The sequence below is a fragment of the Kryptolebias marmoratus genome, linkage group LG3 (genome assembly GCF_001649575.2).
Source record: "Kryptolebias marmoratus isolate JLee-2015 linkage group LG3, ASM164957v2, whole genome shotgun sequence".
Taxonomy (NCBI): Eukaryota; Metazoa; Chordata; class Actinopteri; order Cyprinodontiformes; family Rivulidae; genus Kryptolebias; species Kryptolebias marmoratus.
In genome coordinates, this window is record NC_051432.1 from 13,980,009 (window position 1) to 14,004,626 (window position 24,618).

General features: G+C 39.7%; 1 protein-coding gene across 2 annotated transcripts; it reads left to right on the forward strand.

Annotated features, from left to right (window-relative positions):
• Positions 1-4,199: 4,199 nt before the first annotated feature.
• smad1 (SMAD family member 1) lies at positions 4,200-23,231 on the forward strand. Of its 2 annotated transcripts, none has more exons than XM_017407820.3 (7): positions 4,200-4,355; positions 11,605-12,150; positions 15,170-15,433; positions 15,517-15,633; positions 17,402-17,623; positions 17,813-18,069; positions 18,829-23,231. In XM_017407820.3, exons 2-7 carry the CDS (start codon positions 11,751-11,753, stop codon positions 18,970-18,972), a joined length of 1,404 nt encoding a protein of 467 aa, XP_017263309.1. In that variant the 5' UTR covers positions 4,200-4,355; positions 11,605-11,750; the 3' UTR covers positions 18,973-23,231. The 2 variants fall into 2 exon arrangements, with proteins under 2 accessions (XP_017263309.1, XP_017263317.1); XM_017407828.3 differs by lacking the exon at positions 4,200-4,355 and adding an exon at positions 4,423-4,679.
• The last annotated feature ends 1,387 nt before the right edge of the window (positions 23,232-24,618 follow it).

Genomic DNA, 24,618 nt, shown 5'->3' on the forward strand with positions numbered 1-24,618 from the left:
AAACAGTTTTGCGCTGCGTGAAGCAAAGCATTACCGCAGCCCAAAGCTCAGTCCTGAGCTGCACTTGCTGAGATCAAAGTTCAAATTGGTTGCACCTTGACAGCTGTGACAAATACTCACAGCTAATACACACATCAAACTGGTCCCCAATGAACTTTGGAAAAAAATATGAATAAAAAAACTATAAGCCTAGCATTCTTGAAGGAATACAAGGCTTGTGTTTTACACTAAGATCATCTACAGTGAAAAACGACAGTTACAGCCATTTTGGTCTGACTTTAAAAATAACATAATGCAGAATCTCATGTGGTATCTTGCGTGATCTCACATGCTTGGAGTATGTGTTTTGAACAACTCCCAGCTACTACCACACTAAATTTTAGCTCAATATCTGTAAAAATCACTGTGTTTCAGCCATTTTTGTGTCAACTTATGTTGATTAGCTGACAGCCATCTTAAATTGGGGGAAGTTCAAGAGGTAATCAGTTGTAGATGTACCTCCAATGATTACTTACTGAGAGTCTCATTAGAAGTCATCCAGTCATTTGTGAGTTATTTTGCTAACAGATGGACAGGATTGACCAAACAGTTAATGTTAAAGTTTCAAGCAAAAATACTGCACATTGCGAAGTGCTCAAAGAATGTAGTGGGGATCATGCTCAGCCACCACAACAACAAAGTTTAGCTCAACAGCTGCAGAACTGGTTATTGCCATTTTTGTGTTTCCTAAATTCAGTTGGCTGTGGCAGCCATCTTGAATTTGATTCTCGAGTTTGAGTTCCTATATCTGCAGCTGCAGGGCCTTAGGTTGGCTCATAGATTAACATGCAGTAAAAAATGATGGACAGCAGAGTGGTAGGAAGGAGTCGATGCTTCTGTTGGCCTTTTCTTGTATCTGCTGGTGTCCTAATGGCTCAACATCGAGGGGAATTGTCCTTTAATTGAATCCACCTTTCTCCTCAGTCTACAAAAATGAGATAAAAGCAACAACCCTGTGCCTGTTCACAATATGTATGAGCACTGTATGTTGCATACAAATAAGGACTGTATAACGCAGCCATGACATTATGCACCGTTCTTTAAAAGGATTCAAGAGAACAGGCCAGTTCCTTGACTCAATTAGATAAGAAAGGTAAATAAGCAAATGTGGGAGATTATCATTTTTTTGTGCTCACGTATTCCCCGCTCGAGCTGCAGCATGAGCTACTTCATCTAAAATGTAATTTGGTTCACGTCAGATGCTTCATAAAAGGCAAATGTTTGCATTGTGCCTCCGCCGTCTGCTGCATAAAAAGCAGATGGCTGACACTCATCTGCCAGGTAATCAAATTTGCCAACTTTTTTTCCCCAGATTTTCACACTTTTATTGGTTCCAAGATGAAATTCTGCAGAGTAGAAGTTTGACTTTGATTGAGAAGAAGTGACCATTATTCACGATTTTTGTAACCACTAGACTGATCTCATGCAATAAAAACAAGGCACCTGATTTTATCGACTTTAATGGACGTCCTTTCTAATCATTTAATTGTCCATTTTTGAGGATGTATTCTAGTCTATTTAATTGCAGCTGAATATGTATTAATATTAACATATTATAGGATAATACAGTTAATGTAGGAATTTATTTGACTGAAGCTTGACTTAAAAAGTTTTCCCATGTGCTCAAGGGAAGCCGCTTGTAAAATCACTAAAATATGCAAAGTGTTTGTAAAACATCTGTAACATGCTGGCTGACCAAGCAAACTGCTTATATGCCTGGATCAATATCCCATTGATAAATTAAAAGGTAGCATTTTAGAAGGACTGCATGTCGCCTGTCACCTTGAATGCAACTCTGAGCGTCTGCACTTATCTTTTCCTGTTCAAAAGAAGTTACTACTCTGCTCCCTCCAGTAAGACAAAATAAATAGTTTGTTAAATCATTTGACTAATTTCTTATTAGATAAATGCGCAACCAAGCATCATTAACATTTAGTTTTCACATTTCGAAGAATTTCACAGTTAAAAGAACAAATTTCATTTCTGCATAAATTGTGTTTTTTATGGGTTTTAGAAGACGTAAAAAAATAAAAATCTGCCCACTTGATTAGATGTCTGAGAGTGAACCCTCAGAATGTAAACACTTTATCAAAACAATATCAAGGACTCTATCACAACAAAAGAAACATTTGCACATAACAGTTACTAAAAGGTGGCTTTAGATAAGAGGTCACAAAGCAGGGGGTCCCTTTGATGCTACACTTTCTGAGTTTCATTAAAATTATGTTTCTAATTTCACTTTAACACAAAAAGCTATGAAAAATAATTTAAAAGTTTATGGTTATTTGGATAAAAAAACTCCTATTAGACTTTGTGTTTCACATTATTTTTTTTTGATAGGCAATGTATAAATAAAAAAATGTACTTACTTACTTTCAGCTGTCTTTTATGGAGTTCTTTATTGTAAATTATCAAGTCAGTGGATATACTTCATGTAAACAAAAGTATTTCTAAAGAAGAACAATTAAGCTGTGGAATTTACTTGAAAAACAAATGTTTTCATTCCGATAGATGCTTGCATTTACATAACAATGTGCAACAATGCATGAGCTGAGTGTAAAAAATAATATTATTTAAGATTATTAGGAGTCTGACAGATAAGGTGGAGTTTTCATCAGTTTAGGTTTTGTTTTTGTTCTATAAAAGTCGTCTGAAATCAAACTAAAAGCAGAGTAAAGTGCTCTGTGTAGTTCAGGCCCAGCTGTGCTGTGCATCCCGTAGTGAACTGTGGGCACCATAAAGGTGGAATTACCTTAATTAGACGTTAATTAGAGAACTACAGGTTGATTACAAAGTTCTAATGAGATAAAACACCACGAGCCTTATAGAGTCTGTATAAACCCAGTGGGCTCGACTCTGTAATAGGGCCATAAACTTATGTGGTCCAATGAATGTGCAGGCTTGCAGCTGCCCTCTGTGTGTGTGCGTGTGCGCGTGTGTGTCGAAGGAATCCTCCAGCTAAAGGTTTGGGAAGCCTTCCTCCTGTCCCAACTCATCATCATCATCATCATCATCATCATCATCATCATCTTCATCATCATCNACCCCATCTCCACGCACTGTTTTCCCAGATTTATTCACGTGCAGCTCGCGTCCGCCTCACTCAGACATTCTGTCGCCAGCGCCGTGACGTCACCTGCTCCGGAGCGCCTCCTCCGTTACGAGCGTGTCCCTCCGCCTTGTGGTCAAGATAAACTAGTGCCTCCCACCGCTGCAACCCTGGTCTTGAGTGAGGAGCTGTCAAAAACATAATATGCAGAAAAACTATTCTAACTTGTATTTATTTTATAAGATCGTAGTAGTGACGGCAGTAAAGCATCATACTTATATCGTAATATGGGACATAAATTATATTTAATTTTTATTTTCTTCTGTTTTTTGTTTTGCATCAAGTTCTTTTCTTTTTTTCTGAATTTACTTGCACATGACTCGTATATGAATTATATCTTTTGTCCACGTGTGGACTGATTCAAGTCACAAGGACAGAAAACAGTTTGTGGGTTTTTTTTATTTTTGGGGCACTATCATAAAGCATCAATAAGATAAAAAAAGCTCATTTTAAGCACTGGAAAACAGGCATGTCTGAGAAGCATGTGTGGTGCTTATTAAGCTCTTGAGCACTTTTTCTCTGACAAAACGAGCAATTCTTATCATTTCGAGATTAAAGGAAGTAGATAACTGAGAGGAAGACCTAATAAAGGTGCAGTTCTTTAATTTTTTTTTTTTTTTTTGTCAGATAACTGTTTGTCAGATACTGCAAATGAGTGCTCTGGGAAGGAAATGCACTTTTTTTTTAATCTACGACTGAGGCTGAAATATAACCTTGCCCCTCCGCTCCTAAACAAGACTAATGATCTGAAAATAAAACATTTTAACAAGAAACTTCTGGGCTCCTCTTCTGCTTTTCTTTTCCCTTTCCCCATAACGCATCAGTGGTGACTCCCTTCATGCAAACAAACGTGCAGTTGTGAGCAGAACTCTTCCTTTTTGATGAGAACCTTGCAAATGAGCGATAAACCCGCATTGTTTCTGAGTTACATAATCTGTTTCCATGGATGAAGATGCTCCATGTGTTAAAAAAAAAGAAAAAGAAAAGAAAAGAAAAAGTAGGTCCTGGTGTTGTCTGGGGCTGCATCCCGTGGAGTGATACTGGCGCTCAGCGGAGGGTGAGACGGCCTCGCGACTGCCTGACGCCAGGTCGAAGCAGCAGCAGACTCAACTCAGGCGGTGGGAGCGCGCAGGAGGGGCCACTACTACGGAGACGTACACACACACACACACACACACTGACACGCACACGCACGCACACAGGAAAGGTACTGTAAACGTTTATCCTTTTTCGTATCGTGATAAATAATAATGAAAAAAGTTTCTTCACCGGTGTTTTCTCTGTTTGCGCTGCGCGTGGCTGAGGTTTTTTTTTCAAAGGAAGTAGTCCCCAGCAGGCAGCAGCTCAGCAGAATGTCAGAGCTTCAAACTTTTTCCTCCTTTGCTCACATTTTTGTCAAAGTGCAGACACGCGAAGTTATTGGAGTTTTTTGTTTGTTTGTTTGTTTATGTCGTCAAAAATCCAAAGCTAAAAAAGTTGCCTGTTTGAGAAAGAGCTCAAGCGGTGGGTTGTAGTGATGCTTCTAAAAGAGGTATGTTCTCTTAATGTTCTCCTGAATGCATCCGGATTTATTTACTGTCAAATATTTACTTCCTTTCAGTGGAAAATTCAAACCACTCTGATGTTTTAAAGCTCATATAAGAGGGATATGCTCGATAGGCTGCATGTTGTGGGTTATTGGATAGGTGTCTTAATCTTTTTTTATACTTAATTTGCTTTTTTTATTTGTTAAACATGTAAAAAAAGGCAACGAGCTGCTCGACTGTTTTCTTAAATTTGATTAATCTATGGTTCTTTCAAAAAAGAGCAGTTCCTTAAACGTTGAGGCGTAAGATGGAGAGCAGATGATATTTTCCTGTAATGAATGGAAAGAATGGCAGAACTGTGTCAAAACTGGGAACTTATTGATTATTCAGCTCAGTCACATGGAAGAAAGACATAAAGCTAGCTGTTATTTGGGGAAAAAGTCTTTTTTTTTTATTTTCACGTCCCCCCTCCCGCCATGATTTTAAAAGGTGCTCATTGAAAAGTCACGAAGTTTGGTTCAAATAAGTAAGAAACAAAATCTGCATTCTTTTTTTTTTCATATCCACGGTCGATGTGTCCGAGAAGTCTGACAGTTTTCACACACCGGCACGTGTTTACACCCAAGATTTGTTGATAAACTAAGCAGGACATAGTGCTTTGTTTACATTGAGTGCGTACCTGCATTACAGGCTTGCACATCATTATAGTTGAAAAACTACTGGAGTAAACTCTTTTAAACTTATGGTATCGATATAGTTTAGGATAACCTTTTGTGTGTTTAATTTCATAGTTTGCAGTGAGTATTGTCACTTCATCATCACTTTATGATGAAGAAGCACCATTTATTTGCTTAAATATTTCAAAAATAAAAAAAAGGTAAATTTCAGATGAACTTTTAGGTTATGTTAGCAAAACAGGTTATGTATGAACAGTGAACAGCTTACAGCTTACAAAGGCTAACATATGGAAAGTAGGCACCAATTTCTCCACTCTTGTGGTAAAAGGGTTTTATTGGTTGCTTAATCCATCTGATTTTGTGAAGCCTAATTGGTAATAATTCAAAAAAACCATGCAAAGACTCCTAATCGACGACACAATCAACACGACATAGGTGCTTTTATATGATTGGATGAAAAACCCTTCTTTATACTCTGTAATCTTGTATTGGCTGCATTGACATGTTTCTCTCCGAAACATTCCACTTCGGAGTGAATAAAAAAACCACCGTGCGACATTTCAGCGCCCCCTCAGCCGTCAAAGCTTCTGTTACGCAGCCTTCTGATTAGCGCAGATTGGCCAGGGCTTCTCAGCAACTTTACTTAGCGCTGCTCGTGTTTAGTTATTTTGGTGTTTTTCTTTTTTTGTGTGTGTGTGTTTGTCGGTCCGTGCAAGAGAGGGAAAGTGGGAAGCTAATGAAGGACCTACAGCAGCTAAGGCTACAGCAGCCTGACGTTATTGAGGATGACATATCAGATTACCCAAAGGACAGGAATTTGTCCTTGTTCATGGTACACTTTCATTTGTATTATTGCTTTGGATTCTTAGGGTTTAGTGTCTGTAAGTAGTGTTCAAAAGGAAAACTTGTGTTTTTTCACTGCTTTGAGAAAGTGGTTGTTAGATGCTATCTATCTATCTATCTTTCTTCTTACACATACTGTCCATTCAAATAGCTAAAAGCCCCCCCGATTGAACTGCGGTACATAATCCTGAGTTGTTGTCCGTCTCTGGCATGTTTGCGTGGTGTGGCGAAGGCAAGCCTCCATGCGGCGGGGCGAGGCGTTCGGCCCCAGCACAACACAGCCCCAGCACCGAGTGCCAGGCATGTTTGACATGGCAGCTTGGAAACCCATGTGTTTGCTCGTTATGTTTGGCTGTGGTCGTGTGCGGACAGCTGCGTCTGGGATGTCAAGAATCTGAGTCCCAGCGCAGCCAGCCCAAGTTCTGGACAATGCTCCAAACTGCGCTCAAAGCCGTGCGGCGGCTGGATCTCATTCGCTCGTAGTGTCATTCTTCCCAGCTCTGTGCTGCGTGTTTATCGAGGGAAAAATGACCTCCCAATTCCCCCCACCAGCGTCCAAAAGGAGATTCTTGGGTCATTGCCATGTCTACTCAGTGAGAGCAATAACTTCCATCTGTCTGTGATTGTTTCTAATCTTTGAGATTATTGGAGCAACTAAAGTAGCAAAAAGGTCTATTTCTGCCTCCCACAGACGATGACTGCACCAGCATGCTTTTTTGTTTAGAACCAAATGAAGTATTTTATTGATCAGCCTCCTGTCTTGTGTGTTTTTTTTTATTACTTGAAGTTACTTTTAGTTTACTTCTTTATGCTTAAAAAAAGTAGGAATTTTAAAGACATGTATGTTGATTTAGGAATGCACAAAATGTTTTGTTTTTTTTTAATAATTTCAGCCTTGCGTCCACACAGAAATGTCATTTTGGCAGCTTCCAGGCGTAGTTATTGTAGTATTTTGGGTCGTCCTTGGTGTTTTTGACTGGATAAAGACATTCTTTTAAAGCAGCAAAGTGGCTATTTTTAGGAAATGACGTTTCTTGGATGTTCTCATCCATGAAAACATGGATAAAAACATCTTGTTTTCATCCATGAGTCTTGTTTAAAAACAAAACAAAACTGTATTTCTGTGTAAAATGTCTTTTCTGCTGCAAAATCTGTACAGTTTGTGTGACGGTGAAACGTTTTGTCTGATCATTGGCTCAAACTCGCACGGTGTTTAATTGACAGCAGAAAACAAAAACATGCATGGCGTTCTCTCGTTTGATAAACCAAAACTGGACATTTTTGGGCATCATTGCTCCGTTTAAAAGTTTTAAAACCTGATTGAAACTTTTGTATCTTATTAATAATGGGCGTTTGAAGCAAAAACACTTCTTGAATTTGTCAGTAATTGCTTGATTTTTCTTCAACTATTCAAGCTACAAAATAAACTCAATCAACGACTGAATAAACGATGATGGCAGAAAGGCGCGTGGACACTCTGAGTTGGTGTTCTTTGTTGTTTTCGGTAATGGTTGGGTGGTAGAAGCTGTGTTGGAAAAATAGCACATTGATGAGAAAAGCTACATTAGGAAACAACTTGGTGTGTCCACTTCTGGTGTATTAAAAATAAATCCAGACATTCTTGATTAATACTTTGATTTTTCCCATTTTACTAACCTTTGAACATTTGAATATATCCCTATAGCATATCTGGACCGGTGTCAGACTTTCAAATTTTACAAATCCTCACAGCCTTTTTTCCTTTAAAAGCTAATGTCTGCCATTTACTTCAAGAAACATTATAGCTGCATTGGTACGACTTTAGGAAAAAACCTAAATATAACATTGTTACATTGTTACTGTTTACTCAGTAAGGACCCTTGAATGCAATTAATCTTGAAGTGGTCTGTAACGAGACCAGATACATGAGTGTTTTCAATCTCCTCGGTCTCCAAAACACCCAGTCTGTCTTGAATCTCTGGCTTTGCCATCACTCTCACTTTCTTGCTCGTCTTCCGTCTGCATCATTCCCTCCTTCTTCCTCCCTCTTTTTCGTTATCTATCTTCCTCTCTCTTCCTGCTCTCCTCTGTTTATAGCCAGTGACTCCATTGAGCGGGGGTTAATGGAGGCCCCATCCAGGACCCTGCTGATAAATAATGTAGCTTCTTCATAATGCCCCCTCCCTGGGGAGGGTCCAGAGAGCATCATTACTGCCTCCTCATCCTACACAGCACAGGCTTAAATTGATTAACAGACACTGGAGTGGTGCAAAATGATCCATGTGGCTAGTGTAGTGGCTAACAGCTCGCACCAGGTGGGTCAAAGCCCCCGCCTCGCCGTGTCGCATGATCCCACTCTGTGCTCCCATTATCTTCGGTCTCTGTCCAGTGGGCTAACGGACGGCCATAACGATAACACAATAGTGAAAGAGCAGTGCTCGGAGACGGCTGCAGGGAATGTCAGAAGGGTTTTTATGGGGCTGTTGTGTAAATGATGGTGAGCGCTACCGTTTTTATAGGGGAGAGAGCAGCTCCAAGGCCACTGTATCTGTGTGACTCTTTGTCGCTGGACTGCAAAGCATCAAGTCTGATGACTTTGTGTAGGATTCAGGGCTTTTTTTTTAAAACAAAATAAAAGGGACTTTTTGTATTTAATATATCAAGATATTGCATTTGACCTCAACTAGTCTGTTTTGTCGATAATAGAAAATATATGAATTGGCTTAGCAAAGCATTATTTAGCCAGTTATGAAGTTATGCTGTCATGAGGATTTGGACTTTTTATTGCTTTAAAATAGTGTGAACTAAATAAACTCGTATTTAACACTATTAGGACATCACTGCTTCCTGCAGACACCACCACACATACTAGGTTTTATTCAACAAATTGATGCCAACTTTGTAGCTCTTAGACTTGCCAATCTGAAAAGAGGTTATGCAGGTCACCACCAATCGATTGGTGCATCTCTAATCACAACAAAACAAGACTAACACACCATTCTCCCCAAGTAAAGGAGGTATAATCAAGATCTGACAAGGTAGAAAAAGGTGCTCCTAAATATGCCTGCATGAAAAAAAAAAAATCAATTTAAAGGGGAATTTGTCAGTGACAGTGAAAGGCCGGTGCAAAAAAGGCTGTTCTGTCATACCGACATCCTATAAATAGATAAAGGAAGAACAGCTCTTATGGCAACTTTATATTTTGACTGTCCTACAGACAATCCAAACTAGCATGGTTCTAAAAGGCAACACGGGGTCATGTCATTCTATTTAAGTGAGCATGTGGCGAGACAAGCAGCCAGATATGATTGACTGTCGTGGATGAAAACATGCAAGAAGGATGGTCTCCAGCTGCAGGCGAATCATAGCAGAAGAAGTCAAGTCTGCTCCAGATGCTGCAGTTGTTGGTGTGACATCTTCCATGCGAAACTGGTTAAAGTGCGTTTCGTGTGCAGCTGGTCCTAAATTATGCCGATAGAGCTGGCTGTTGCTGGGAAGTCATCAAAGCACCTCTGTGGCTTATATGTGTCTGGTTGGTGGTCCTGGTGCAAATATGGTATTGCTGCTTTTGTCTTATTTGCACATTAAGCTCAACTCCCAGGTCAGAAGTGTGGAATTTTGTTTGAAGATGTTCTGAGTCAGTTTTTCACCAGACACTAACAAGGTCACAAAGAAGAAAGAATGCCAGCTTTCCTGAGGTTTCATTATCACGTTCGAATAAAGTGAACTCATAAATCTAAAGTATATTACCGTCCAGCCTGCACTGATAAAGGGCACAATTTGTTCTTTTTTTTTTAGGAACAAAATGACTGTGTCGCTGCTTCAAGGACGCTAAAATATGAAGTAACAGAGATGAATAAGTCTGGTCATATTTATACTCCTGTTCGTTTGGTGTTTGATCGGACATTCTTTGACGAAACATCATTTATGTGCTGCTACAACGCACGTTCCCTTTTGTCTTGTTTATACACGAACCAAACGTTTCAAAGTCGTTACTTAAGATAGTCACGGTATGATAACTTCAGTTATTATTTACAGACATATGTTCTTCAGGGTTCAGTGAAGAAAAGATGAAAAAGATACAAAAACACACATCAGCGTGTTTCGACTACAGCAGCTACGGCAGCTGTATTAGGACAAACGACCCCGCACGACAACAACTGTGCTGACTTTCCTGAAGTGTTGGCATACATGTCCGCCATGCATCGATTATAACCCCCACCATGCATAACCCAACACATAACACCTGACCTTATTTCATGTCTTTGTTTTCCATGAAAGTTGCCTAAAATTCGAGAAGGGGCTACAGGGCTTGAGCTACAGCTACAGCCCTGTGGTGTAGCTCACCTGTATCTCCACCTCTTACACTTCTAGTTTAGTATGACTGTTTTTTGGGGGGTTTTTTTTAGATGAATCGGTGTTTTTTTTATTGCCACCATAATTTTATTTTCAATTTTACTAAGCCTGTAAACTACATCTGATAGCATAAGACTTTCCTCCCCGTTTGCCAATATGATGCCACATGCAGCCGTTGACGAAGATAGAAATCACTCCTCATCCCGTCATAATCTTCAGGGCCAGGAATAACTACAGAGCAGTCTCAGTGATGTATTTGTTCCTGCTCATAGAAAATCCGATGTACAGTTAGAGATCATCATCATTGGTGAATTGGACTGGATGGACGCTGCTGGGCTTCTGACAGGCTGTTTATGTGACTCCAGGATTGCATCCGAACATTCATCCACAGACAAACTTCAAGCATAACTAAATTTTATCTTCCTAAATGCATTCAGAGACAACTTGAAAAGAAGGTGGAACAGACAATACTCAAATCGCTTTTATTTTTTTAAGCTAGAATCCACGTATCCTCTGGGTACTAGATTGCATTCAACGCTAAATTCTTAACCCTCCCGACACCTTTGAGTCAAATTAACCTGAAGTTACAAGGGCTTCGTCTCTCTCTCTTTTGAGGGCTTCGGAAGGGTCAATAATTTACATTAAATATGATTGTGATTAACATAAATATGAGCCACAGTACATGTAACTATGTAATGGACTATTTACAATGGATTCTAAATGTCAGGTTCCTCGGCAGCTTCTTTCTGAAGGTTGTGCTGGCTGCATGGAGTGTGTGAAGCCTTCCTGTAAACGACATTAGTAATTAGTTGTAATGTGACAAGTCATACAGACAGGAAACTATCTGGGGAATGTGTGGCTGAGGCCGATATCCTCAGAGGCTCTCCTGTCTCTTTCCCAGAAGTCATGACTGACATGACATTAGTAGTCACAGTAGTGGCTTCACCGTTTGCCTCATTGCTGCCGATGTCGTTCCACAAAAGCAACAGGGCAAGATGTAGCTGCAAAACTGTGAACGTCTTACTTTGTGTTGGAGACTTTAACTTACATGCACTTTCTTTTTCTTTTCTTCTAGTGACTCTACGGATGGAGGGCCTTGGAAGCTGAGAAGTACCAGGAAAAAAAACCCAGCACTTTCCCCTGTTGTCTTCTGAGTCTTGACGGTCCTACACCTCTGCTCACCCTTCCTTTAGGAGAGTGGAGGAGGGCGACTTGTGCACCATGAATGTTACATCGCTCTTCTCCTTCACCAGCCCCGCAGTCAAACGCCTGCTGGGCTGGAAGCAGGGGGACGAGGAAGAGAAATGGGCGGAAAAGGCCGTGGATGCTCTGGTGAAGAAACTGAAAAAGAAGAAGGGGGCCATGGAGGAGCTGGAGAGGGCTCTCAGCTGCCCGGGTCAGCCCAGTAACTGCGTGACGATCCCGCGCTCGCTGGACGGACGGCTGCAGGTGTCCCACAGAAAGGGCCTGCCACATGTCATTTACTGTCGGGTGTGGCGCTGGCCTGACCTGCAGTCCCACCACGAGCTGAAGGCCCTGGAATGCTGCGAGTACCCTTTTGGCTCCAAGCAGAAGGATGTGTGTATCAACCCCTACCACTACAAACGAGTGGACAGTCCAGGTGAGAGACATCATCTCACAGTAAACACGGTGGCATCATTCTGTGCTGGTATTGTCCTTAATGAGGTCATCACCTATTAAATGACTGGTTCACATTTAGGCAGAGTGGTCTGTTTCTGTTAGCTATATTTAACACAATTCTGGCCCCAAGTTTGAATGAAAAGAATTAAATATAGCTGGTTTCAGTACAGGCAGGTTAATTAGGTTTAAAGTTTAACAGACAAGTTTGGTTTCTACAAATACATTAAGACAAAAAAATGTGTGAAAATGATTAATTTTGGGACTCATTCACAAGTGGTTGAGATACACTACTATAACTGGCCATCCTATTTTTACTATTATAAAAAACAAAATTTTATTAAGACAGTTTCAATATAGTTTAGACGCTGTAGGATTTTTGGTCCATTCTGTATTTCGTGTCTTTTCTTTTTTTCTTTAAACTTTAGCAGATTTTGGCAAATTTAGCTGTTTCCTTGAATCTATTATCTTTTTTAATGTAATTTTAAATTAGTGTAATTTTTTTTAAATGAGGAACTCTAAAAACAAGCTCCTTTTATGACTTTCTTTTGATTTACGTTAGATTCAAAATACTTTTCATTTCCCCTTTAACCTTATAAGGAATACTTAATAAAATAAATTAAAAATAAGAATTGTTGAAAAGGTTATTCCAGAAAAAAAAGGTTTTAAACATAAACAGCTGGACTTCTATTCTGTGGAAGTCCAGCTGTTTTTGTTTTTAACCTTTTTTTTGATTTGCCATGTCCTGGATGACTGAGAATCTCCACCAGCATGTTGAAAGGGTTGTTTTATTTAAAAAAAAGATACATCTCAACAAAAAAATAACAATATGAAAAGCACATGGTCTATTGACAGACATTTGTTTTAGGGTGAGAGTAGAAAATTGGTATTGACCTGAGTTTAACCTGATCTTTTTCTTCTGAAGTAGGTTAAATTAATTACTACAAAACCTCTTAACAAACAGAAAGGGAAGCTCAGCTGACAAGATGAAAACAACTGTGTGCAGGGTGCTAAATCAGTGAAGGCCCAAGTGTGTGTGTGTGTGTGTGTGTGTTTGTGTGTGTGTGTACGGAGCAGGAAATTCCATCTGGGGGGAGAACGAGTGCTTTGTTTTGGGCATGCCCAGTACTCCAGGACCTTTTTTTTTTTTTGGACATATGTTCACACACATCTGACCACAGTCAGGGTTTCTCTGAGGGTGGTTGGAACAGGAAGACACACACTCACACACAATGGGAGGAAAGAGTCGTTGCCTGCCTCGCACACGTTTTGTTTTAGCAGTGGGTGGAAGACACAGGGCTAAGGTGATTCAGCCCCACACCACCTGTCTGTCCACACGACCCCCCCTCCCCTCCTCCTCTCCTCCCCTCACACACACAGTCTACTTTTCCTCCCCCTAACACCACCCACCTACACACACACATCCTGTCAATCTCCCCTCACTATTCTCCATAACACCACAGCTGTCCGCCTGCTCCACATTTAACCTCTGAAATAAATTTCTACATTGATGTATCGGACTGTTGCAGCACACACAGACCACCTTCAGGAATACTGACAGCAGCACTCGCCTCATCTAATATTTCAGCACCGGCTTTATTTATCTGCACAGGTATTTATAGACACAAGCGGAGCATATCGCCGTGTGGGTTTTTCTGCTTCACCTGAACAGCCCTCGGCCAGGATTTTTACCCCCAAGTGATGAATTTCACAAGAGCTGCTCGCCTTAATAACGTCTTTTAGAGCAGAAACCTGAGAGTCGGAGCCAAATAATGCTGGCTAAGACCAACCGTCTGGAAGCTGACAGCAGAAAAATGCAGCGACATCTGCGCTCAGAATGTTGAATCATGAGGATTGCCAAAAAAACGTTTTTTGGTTTTTTTTTTCGTCTTAGTTTCATACAGTTTTCATCTACTTTTGTATGTGTGTAACTGCACAAGATGTCCAGGATTACAAAATCATGAAAATTATAATAATTTTTCCTAAACATCCTAAAAGTAGTAATTGTGTTTAATAAATCACAGAACAAAGAGGTAACAACACAGTCAATTACTAACAGGGTTTGTACTGATACAAACTTTGCATCATCTGAGTTTTTATTCCAACATCGATACACTCAACGCTGTAATCATCTTTTTTTTTTCTTTTTTTTAATAATGCTGGAACTGGATCCATCTGCTGACTAATGCCTGACTATGATTAATCACCTCTAATTTCTTGTATTTGCAAATTACTCATTTCTCTAAAACAGCAGATTTACATTCAGATTGTACGTAGCTTATGTGTGTAAACATATTTTTTAGTTAAAATTTGAGAAAAAGCTACTCAAATTACAGATTTTTGTGATTGGGTTTTGATTCAAATCAGTTGACAGCACTAATATAAGTGACCGATTCAACAAAACATTAATCGCGAGAAAAGAAACCAAACACTTTTATTTTTTTTATTTACTTTTTGCCAAAATGGAGAAAAAACATCCTGCTGATGTGTGAAATCAATCTGATCGGTTGTACAAGCTGATGGAACCGTAACACGTTACTTTAGTGCTGCTGAAAGGTGAAGTTTTACTGACAAACAGTTTAAGATGTGAGCAGTTTTATTTATTTTTGTACTTCTAGATTAGACAAACGAAAATTAGTGTGTGAAGTCTGATGTTTTATCTGCATCCCAACATGCTCAAATTTACCAACACCCACTAACATTTAGACAGTCATTATATCGTTTGTTTATTACATCAATCAGTATATTATGTATAACATAGCCTCTTACTGTGGATCTAATATATCTCTTTATAATGATAAATTTTGTCATTTTTATTAGCTACTTTTACTAGCCTAAAACAAAAGTAAGGTTGCCAGTTTTATCTCATTTATTACTTTTATCCTCATATCACCAATCAAAGAGAAAAGTAAGCTACAAAGCTTAGTAGGTTAAAAAAGGACAAGAAGTAAAAATTTAAACTCTAAATCTAAGCTTTGTCCCTTTTTCTGTTTTGCCTTCAGTGTTGCCTCCTGTCTTGGTGCCGAGGAACAGCGAGTTCAACGCCAAGCACACGATGCTGCCTCGGTTCCGCAACCCTCTGCAGCAGAACGAGCCACACATGCCCCAGAATGCCGCCTTCCCAGAATCCTTTGCTCAGGCCAACACCGTGCCTTTTCCGCACTCGCCGGGGAACGGCTTCCCGAGCTCCCCGGGAAGCGGCAGCAGCGTCACCTTCCCTCATTCGCCATCCAGCTCCGACCCGGGCAGTCCGTTCCAGATGCCAGGTGAGGTCGCCGCGCTCTTCCGTTTACTCCACACCGAATCACAGAAACTCGCTTCACTATATGCTGTGTACTTCCTGTTGCAGAGACTCCCCCTCCTGCCTACATGCCCCCGGAGGAGCAGATGACTCAGGACTGCCCTCAGCCAATGGACACCAACCTCATCGTTCCACCTTTGCTGCCGGAGAGCAACAACCGGGCAGGTAATCCTGATGTCTCCTACAGACACACGTGCACAGGTTTTTGTGTTACTTGTGTTAAACTGAATCTTTTATAAACTGTTATTTAATTTAAGCTGAAGCCCTGTTTAAGGTTTGGACTTCCATACCCACCTGTGGCCATATTTTGGTCACTTATTCAAAAATTATTGCTTTTTTTGACTATTTGCACTTTAGTTTGTGTTCAGTGTATTTTATTTTGGGTGTTTGTTTTGTTTTGTTTTTTGTGGTGGTCACATTAAGTAAAAAGATCAATACATTTTGTGAGTTTCAAACTCGTGTTTTACATGACATTATTTTAATTTGTCGTGGTGTGTTATATTAAGGCAGACATATTGCAGTGATATTGACAGGTGGGCCGACCGGCGCAGGTGAGATAAAACATGCACTGGAGCCCAAAACAGGTGCACCCATAGGAAGCAGAGATGGACTGAAACAATCGCTGACAAAGTGACTAATTAAAACAATAGCCACAGATTAGTTTACTACACTGTATATTTGCCAGATAAAATGTTGGTCTGCTAGTTTGCAGAGAGGCTCTGTGTTTGGATGAAACCCCAAAGGAACCTGAAAGTCTGAGCAAATCAAGACAGTCCTCAGAGGAGTTTTATGAGGCTTGTAAAACCTGGAGCTTATGTCATCTCTCCTGGTGGTGATAACTCAAACCTGTTAATGACAACATGTAGCTTTCAAATCTAAAGAGGGCTGCAATAATCGGTGCTATCTCAACTTTGTGGTTTTAATAGTAGAGTGCAACACGGATGCATTTGAGCAATGATTTTGTGAAGGTAAAACATTATTTAATAGGCATGATTGAGTGAATATGATTCCAATATCATGGGGTCAAGGACATGAGAAACAGTCTGTCTTTATCAGATTTATGTTACACATGTTTTTGTTTCTCTCCATTTGCTGTAATGTGTTAGATATCACTGATGTGCATAATCTAGTTAAACAGTTTGCTTGTTTACAGCGGATTGATAGTCTCATTTACCCCATTTGTTGTGCAACACGTTGTTTAGGCAAGTAAAAATTATACCAGCAAAAATTGAAATTACCAAACACATTTCAAATCTCTAAAACACTGTGGAGTTATTTGCTTTTAAATTAGTCTGGCCACTTAATAAGATAACAATGAAGCTTTTATCTGAACTTTTGTCTCTGTTCGTAAGCCACAAAGTGTTTTGGTTTGTTTTTTTCCTTTTGTATTATTACGCACTTAAAACACAGAGTCTGCCCTCGTCTGGGGACAGCAGTAGCGGGAAGAGCTGTTGAAAGTTTTGTTAGCTGGAAGTGGGAGTTTTTTTTATTTTTTTTCTCTTTCCACAAGCTGCATCCTGTAAGGGGGAGCAGGTTTCTATTGTAGAACAGCTCTGGGAAGGGGACAGACAAAACACACCTGCCAGCCAGTGCTACACTTTACAGGAAGTTTGGGAGAGGTATGTGCTTAGATAAACATGATTTATTCTTCTCTCCAAAGCACTGAGGCCAGCTTGGAGTGGGTTGAAATAATAAATGCTTGCACACAGGCATGAAACTGCATGGTTAAGAACGCATCCACACTGATTTTGTTCAACTTTTGGGTCTTAAGTCTTCGTTATTCTGGCTTACTTGGTAGAGTAAAGATGACTTAACTGTACAGATGATTAGTAGCTCTTGGCAGCTTGTCAGCACCGAAGAGTCTTGACTTTGTTTCTGCTCGTACCGTGTTCTTGGCTCGCTCCTTTGACCTGTTAATGCGTTTCCTGTGCAGATGTGCAGCCCGTGGCCTACGAGGAGCCGAAGCACTGGTGCTCCATTGTTTACTACGAGCTCAACAATCGTGTCGGGGAGGCGTTTCAGGCTTCCTCCACCAGCGTGCTTGTTGATGGCTTCACAGATCCCTCCAACAACCGCAACCGATTCTGCCTCGGCCTGCTCTCCAACGTCAACCGCAACTCTACAATCGAGAACACCCGGCGGCACATCGGCAAAGGTGAAACACTGGAAAAGAACATGTCGGTAGCAGCAAAGTATCAGTAGATGAGACTGAATCAATTATTCTTCTTGATGGGGACTGCGATCTAGTCTGGAACAAAACAGAAACAACAAATTGATTGTTGGCATTGATTGTTGGCATTGATTTTAGGCGTATGGGTTTTGTTACTTTCCTGTCGTTTCTTAGGCGTCCACCTGTACTACGTTGGAGGGGAGGTGTACGCAGAGTGTCTGAGCGACAGCAGTATCTTCGTCCAGAGCCGTAACTGTAACTACCACCACGGCTTCCACACCACAACCGTTTGCAAGATTCCCAGTAAATGTAGCCTGAAGATTTTCAACAACCAGGAGTTCGCCGAGCTGCTGGCACAATCTGTCAACCATGGCTTCGAGGCTGTTTATGAGCTCACCAAGATGTGTACCATCCGCATGAGCTTTGTCAAGGTAATGTGATAATAAGATAACGTTTCATTTTTGGACCGTTGCAATAATGATGGTAAAGAAAGTTGTTTCAAACGGACTGCAATTAGGTGGACATTTAATACCAACTTTTTACCATCATTACCTTAATGTGCAAACATCTTGTGCTTTGCTTTGTTTATATTTTGCTTCCAAGATGTCAATCTTTTTCGTGAGCTTTAAAATTTGTCTTGATTTATAGTTTTTCAGGCTTTCTAAAAGCATACAAAAACACTTAATGTAAACAAAACAAAAAACTTCCAATGAAGGATCTTCAGAAAGTCTGGCCAACAACAGTGTTGTCCAGTCCTGGTCCTGGAGGAACACTATCCTGCATGTTTTAGGTGTTTCTCTGCTCTGACACACCTAATTTGAATGAATGGGTGATTAACGGCCTTCTGCAGAACTTGAAGACCTGCTGAAGAGCAGGGAAACAACTAAAACATGCAGGGTAGTGGCCTCAAGGAACAGGATTGGACACTACTGGATTAGAAGAAAGTCTGATTCCTTAGAACAGAAATACATAGAAATGAGGAGAGATTTAGATTTTTACATTGTAACTCATAATCCTAGTAGATACACTAACCTTCAAAAAGCTATGATCACAGTATTTCTCTGTAAAGCTACAAGTAAGCAAATGATGAACAATTCAATTAATACTAAGACTTAAAAAAAATGACCAACAGCAAAAACTAATACTGTAACGTAGCATAATTATAGGTTGTGTGTTTGCCTTCATTCTAGGGCTGGGGAGCAGAGTACCACCGTCAGGATGTGACCAGCACACCCTGCTGGATTGAGATCCACCTGCACGGCCCACTGCAGTGGTTGGATAAAGTGCTAACCCAGATGGGCTCCCCCCACAACCCTATATCATCCGTCTCCTAGGCTTCACTGTCCCCAGGCCTCTCAGCCCTGTGGCTGTCCACACCCCAGCATTTTGGTCCAAGTAGCAAAAAAAAAACAGCAGCTAACTGGTCCCAGACTGGTTTGTGTTTCAGTCGCCGGTTTTTTAAGCGATAGGGGTTCTTGACCGAAACTCAAACTAACCTGGGACCTGTAAGATTGGGCAGGTTGTTACATGGGTATTTCTACTTGAAGGACATCTGAATTGGGCACATTTACAGACTGGGAAAGGAGTAAACAAAGTGATGCAACTGGAAGATACTTGATCTTTGTGACCAACTGTAATAATTAGACCATCACACTCATAAGACAAGTATCCTCTCATAACCTGCTCCTACAAGTTTTATTTTGTTTTGCTTTTTGTTTGTTTTTTTACATTGTTCCAATATTCTGACTCATAGCTAGCTTGTGTCTAATATTCCCTCAGAAATCCAGTTGTACTTGTGTGGTAACAATAATTATGGGACATTCCAGGTCATCAGAATTGCAGTTTGCTCTTGTTTTCTGTCTGAATAAAGTAAATTGAGAACAAATGTTCATATTAAATAGATAGTTCAGATTTTTAAAGTGGGATTCTGTGGAAAGGTTGTGAACAAACAATATGTCACCGTTTGCAGTTTTTTGAACAACCTCATTTTAGAGAAATAAAATTTGAAACTGACTGGACTGACAAACTAACTGCTTTGTCTGAGCGGGACAAAGACCAAAATGGCGTGCTGCTGTCTTAAAACAGTTCCAATTTCAAAAATTTGATAGTGGTTTATGAAAATGCTGTTTTATAAGCTTTTGCACCGCTGTCAGTTTTACATTACAGGGTTAATGCGCGCCATCCACACCAAGAGGCTCACCATTATGCCCAAAGACATACAGCTGGCCCGCAGGATCTGTGGGGAGAGGGCTTAGACTCACCACCACATTTAACACAAATCTGCTTCAGATCTGCTGTAAGACGGACTCGCTACAAGAGATCCTGCCCACAGCCTTCAGCATCTATAACAACTCTTTAACCAAACCAGGATGATGAGTTGCAAGAACATTTCCTTTCCCTTTGGGATTAATAATGTATTTTGGAATTTGAACTGAATTATAATCCTGCAGAAATGTTATGATATTCCTGGTGTAAGTGCTATAGCTAGTTGCTACCACCTCAGTTACCGTTGCAATTAACCATATAACTCTAAGTAACATTTAATGAAAACGGACATCAAAGGTTTGTAAAATAGTCTTCTCATCAAATATCATGAAATGTTTGGAGTTGTTTTAAGATGGCGGCTGCTCTATAAAGTTAGGCATTTTAAGTATAAACGCTCTTTGAATTCAACAGTAATTATTAGAATTTGCACTAATCTCAGCTGCTGCTTTTTGATTTAGGGCCTTTTTCCTTAAACAATGACCATGTCCACGTGGTTGGAACATCCTGCAGTTGAAAAACCCTTTGAAGAAATACAGGTTTCAGGTACAGAGACCTGTGCTGCTGCTAACTCTGCTAGATGGGGATCTTTTTATTCTTGCATTTTTAAAAACTTTTTTTTTTTTACCAGTTCAGTGGAACAACGTGGAGTAAAGCTGAGCTCATCTCTAAAATAGTTTCCACTTTTTAATTCCTTTTCAAAATAAATTCTGATGGCCGGGGTGGCCAGTAGGTTTTGTAACGATAAAAGCACACCGACTGAAAGCGGTGTGCTTGTAGCGCCACTGGAAGTTAACTTTGCATGTCTCACTACCAGGTTCTGATGTTTAAAAAAAACCCTGTAATGACGGTTGCATTAATTCTTTGAACTCACCCTTCTTATGTCATCTTCAGATATTTGAAAATCACTGCCCATCCCTACTGGACATCCACTTGTTCTTGGCCCTTTTTAGACTAGCCGTTAGCTCGACAAACCGATCAGAAATAAATTGTACTTCTCTAAACTGAGGTCATTCAGAGATCTGTCTAAAACAGGTAAATTGTTCATAACTTTTCCATAGAATCCTACTTTAACAGAGCTGAACTGTCGCTTTAAATGTGCAAAGTTAGCAGAGATTTGGAGAATGACCAGTGTTTCAGTAATCCACAGAAGATTAAGAAGAGTTTGCCTGTTAATTTAGTTAAATGAATTAAACAAATTTACTTTAAGGTATAATGTCGAAATAAAATCCTGCATCCGAAATTATGAATAACGACACAAGAGCAGAAACAGCGGTATTCAACAGTGAAGTATTTGGGTTTAGCTTGGGGCAAGGACTAAAAGGCATTTCAGACATAAAAGAATAAAGTTTCAGTGTTGCTCATCTTTTGTTACATTTGTTTCTAAAAAAGTTTAAGGTAAAAAAAAAAAAAAGAAGAAGAATAGCGTCTAGTTATATTCACTGTTAGAGTATGTGCTGTGCTGTCTGGTTTAGTTTGGTTAGTGTAGTGTTACGCAGTAAAGACTGGAGGCTGAACGCGACATGAGACCGAGGCCGTCTCTTGCAAAACCCACGTGTCAAATGTCAATATACACTGTCTTTCAAAAGCTTTAAAATCATATCATGAGTACAACTTTTAGTGAAATTTACATAATGCTACATTTTTTCTTTTTGAGTATATGAAATTGAGTCTTTTGTCACATGAAGAATCAGAAACTTTTCTCGGGTGATTCCCAGATGTATCTGCTACACGCTCTGCCACTTTTCTGATTGCTCTAATCTGTAATCTGCGTTATTCTAACCCATTTGTTGCTGTGGTTGCTTCCCGCTTTAGTTCAGTTTAAAATGCGTCGTTACTGGTACGCCAGCATGGAGTTTAGGGCTGCATAATGTCACAAAAACATGACGATCTTGGTCGTTTTGTTCTATCATCGAAATGCTCACAACACTGTGGGCTTTAGCACCTCAGCCCCTGGCCGTGAGAGTCTGTCAGATAAACGTTTCAGTTTTTAATCCACAAAATGAAAGTTGCAGAGACTTGTGACCCCGACTGTTGCTGGTTAAAATATGTGAAGAATGCTTAGAGCCTCATCTATTATGTTTTTATCCATTTAGGACTGCTGTTCTCATCTTGTCACAGTTAAGGCTAAAAATGCTTCTGACAATCATTTTCAACATTTATTTGGATTTCTGTAGATCTCAGCCCCATCTTCAGTTGGTGTTTTTACAACCCACAGTGAAGTCCATTGGGAACCACTAGAACGGAGCATGAATACTTGGCATTTGGAGTAGAATAGATTGTGTTTTACTGTTAGATGTTTAAAATATTGTGCAGCCCCTGTGTAATTGATTGTCAGCGTAGATACTGTACTTAAAGCTTGTTTATACTGAAACATATAAAATGTTCTACTCGGTGCTTACGGGCCTATTAAGCACTGGATACACTTGTACAGCAAGGGCTACAATGTAATGGGTAGTTTGTGCTGATTTTTAGAAATCTCATTCTGAAATTTTGAGTCATTCGTCGACCTGAATCACCAGGTTTTCTGTCTGGTTTTTTTTTTTCTATGACGTGAAGGAAACAATCTGGATTTGTCCCGTTGTTGCTGCAGTAGTTCACAAATGTCACACCTGTAAATTTCTCTTCATTTAATCCCATCTATCAACTCTGTGCGGTCTGGATTTTCATTTTTTCCTGTTGCGTTGTTCTTCTGGAGTACTACGACTCGCACAATCAGCCGTTACTTAACTTAGCCGCCTTTCTTCCTTCCTCCCACCCAACCCCCACCACCACCCTTAATCTACTTTCATTTACAGCAATAAATAGTTCTACTTCCTGCTGTATTCTCTGAAAAAGAATTCTAAAAAAAAAAAAATCCATTCCATCACATTTAAAGTTTCAATTTTACTTTTTATTGCTGCAGCAAAGTTAATTTTTCACCTATTTCTTAGTTCCAAGATTGTTTTTCTTTTTAAACCTAAATTAACCTCACTTTTTAATTTGTTGTAACCTCCGTTTGTCATGAACTTTGATTTCACTTTGGATTCTTTAATTAACCTTCACTAAATGTCAATAAAATTAGTAAAAAGTAGGGTTTTCTAAAGCTTTTGAAAGGTAGTGTAAATATTTCAATATCACTCTCATTCTCTTCTTGGAGTGACTAAACAAAACTTGTTCAAATAACTCTTAAGGGAAATGTTGAGCATGCAGATTTTAATTGTTGACTGAGTAAAGGGTATCGATATCTGATGCCCGAATATTTTTTTATTGTTAAATGCAGATTTTGCCATTTGATCCTCTCTGCTTGTTGCTGTCCTCTTTGCTATTAAACTGCTACACTCAAACGATTCTTTTTTTTGTTTTTGTATTTTTGATCGTGTATTTTGGTTTGTCTGCACTTTCACATTCTTTCTGTTTTGCTCAGTAAAACTCCCAGAAAAGCAGTTTTATTCCATGAATATCAAGTCTCTACTGGAAGATTGAATAAAATTGTTTCGACGATTGCAAAATGCGTTTACTTTGTGATTACTGTCTACATAATTTTACACATACTAAGGTGATGGGCTTTGTGTAGTGTGTGTGTGAGTGTGTCAACCTTAAATGACTAATTAATATGTTCAAACAGTTAGATTGGAGAAACTTGCATTTTTGAGGTGGAGTATAAAGCATTTTATCATGATGCTTTTTATAGATTGAAGATAAAGAACCGGTTAAAATCTAGGGTGGTCCTCTTGTGGTTACAGGGTTAAAGGAGGGTAAGAAAAATGAATAAACTAACAAGGTAGAAAGCAACTAAATAATAGATATTTTGTTTACAAGTCACATTCTTGCAGCAGCACTGATGATGACTAAATGAGATAAAACTGCATACATTATTTAATTCAGCAGCTCTGAAGTTTTCATGCGTGTCCTCTGGCATCTATCAGTGGGGTGCTGTAGCACCCTCCATGCCTCTACTTCCAAGGGTATCTTGCCTTTAGGGAATCTTCAGGAATTTTTCACAACTGGTGTTCCTTTGAGACCCACCATCAAAACAAGTTTAACGATAAATCAGAATGACCAGCAAGTGGTGATGCTAGCTCAATTAGCTGCATTTGAATTAAAACCCAAACTCATCACTTCAGGAAATTCCTCTTTTTACAATTTTTTTAAACAAATTTAACAGTGCCTTCATGCAAACCACCCACTAGGGATCACAAGCCAGTGTGTCTCCTGTGTCTGTCCCAAGCCTGGGTAAATGGTGAGGGTCAGAAAAGGCCAGTTGAGAATTACTGTTTTAGAGTACCTCCTTGGACCAACAGTTAGTATTAACACTGTGTAACCTCTAGGGAATGTTCCCTAATAGTTCCCTGAAGGTGAGATGCAACTTCTACGACATAACCTTCAGGGAACCTTTGAGGAATGTTTGCTCAAAATCCATTTCCTAAAGGTTCCCTGAAGATGAGTTGCCATTTTAACTCTTGAATCTTTGGGGAACACTCCCTAAGTCACACATTTTGAAATGTGACCTTTAGAGAACCTTCATGTAGCTTTTTGCCATCTTGCTATACACTGTGTAAGCCTTAGGGAACATTCTTCTTTCTAAAAGTTATTCAAATCAACATAATAGTTTAAAAGAGGAATAAGATGGATGTACTACTTGAATCAACTACATTAATACTCCTTATGGTGTCAGTAAATGTACATTCAGGCCACTTAATGCAATGTGATTGCTAGCCTCTGCTTCCACCTGCTGG

Excerpts from the sequence above, each read along its gene's own strand:
- smad1 (XM_017407820.3), top strand. The coding sequence starts at position 11,751 with ATGAATGTTACATCGCTCTTCTCCTTCACCAGCCCCGCAGTCAAACGC. Across the intron at positions 12,151-15,169 it reads CAAACGAGTGGACAGTCCAG|TGTTGCCTCCTGTCTTGGTG; the intron begins GTGAGAGACATC and ends TTTTGCCTTCAG. Across the intron at positions 18,070-18,828 it reads TCCGCATGAGCTTTGTCAAG|GGCTGGGGAGCAGAGTACCA; the intron begins GTAATGTGATAA and ends CCTTCATTCTAG.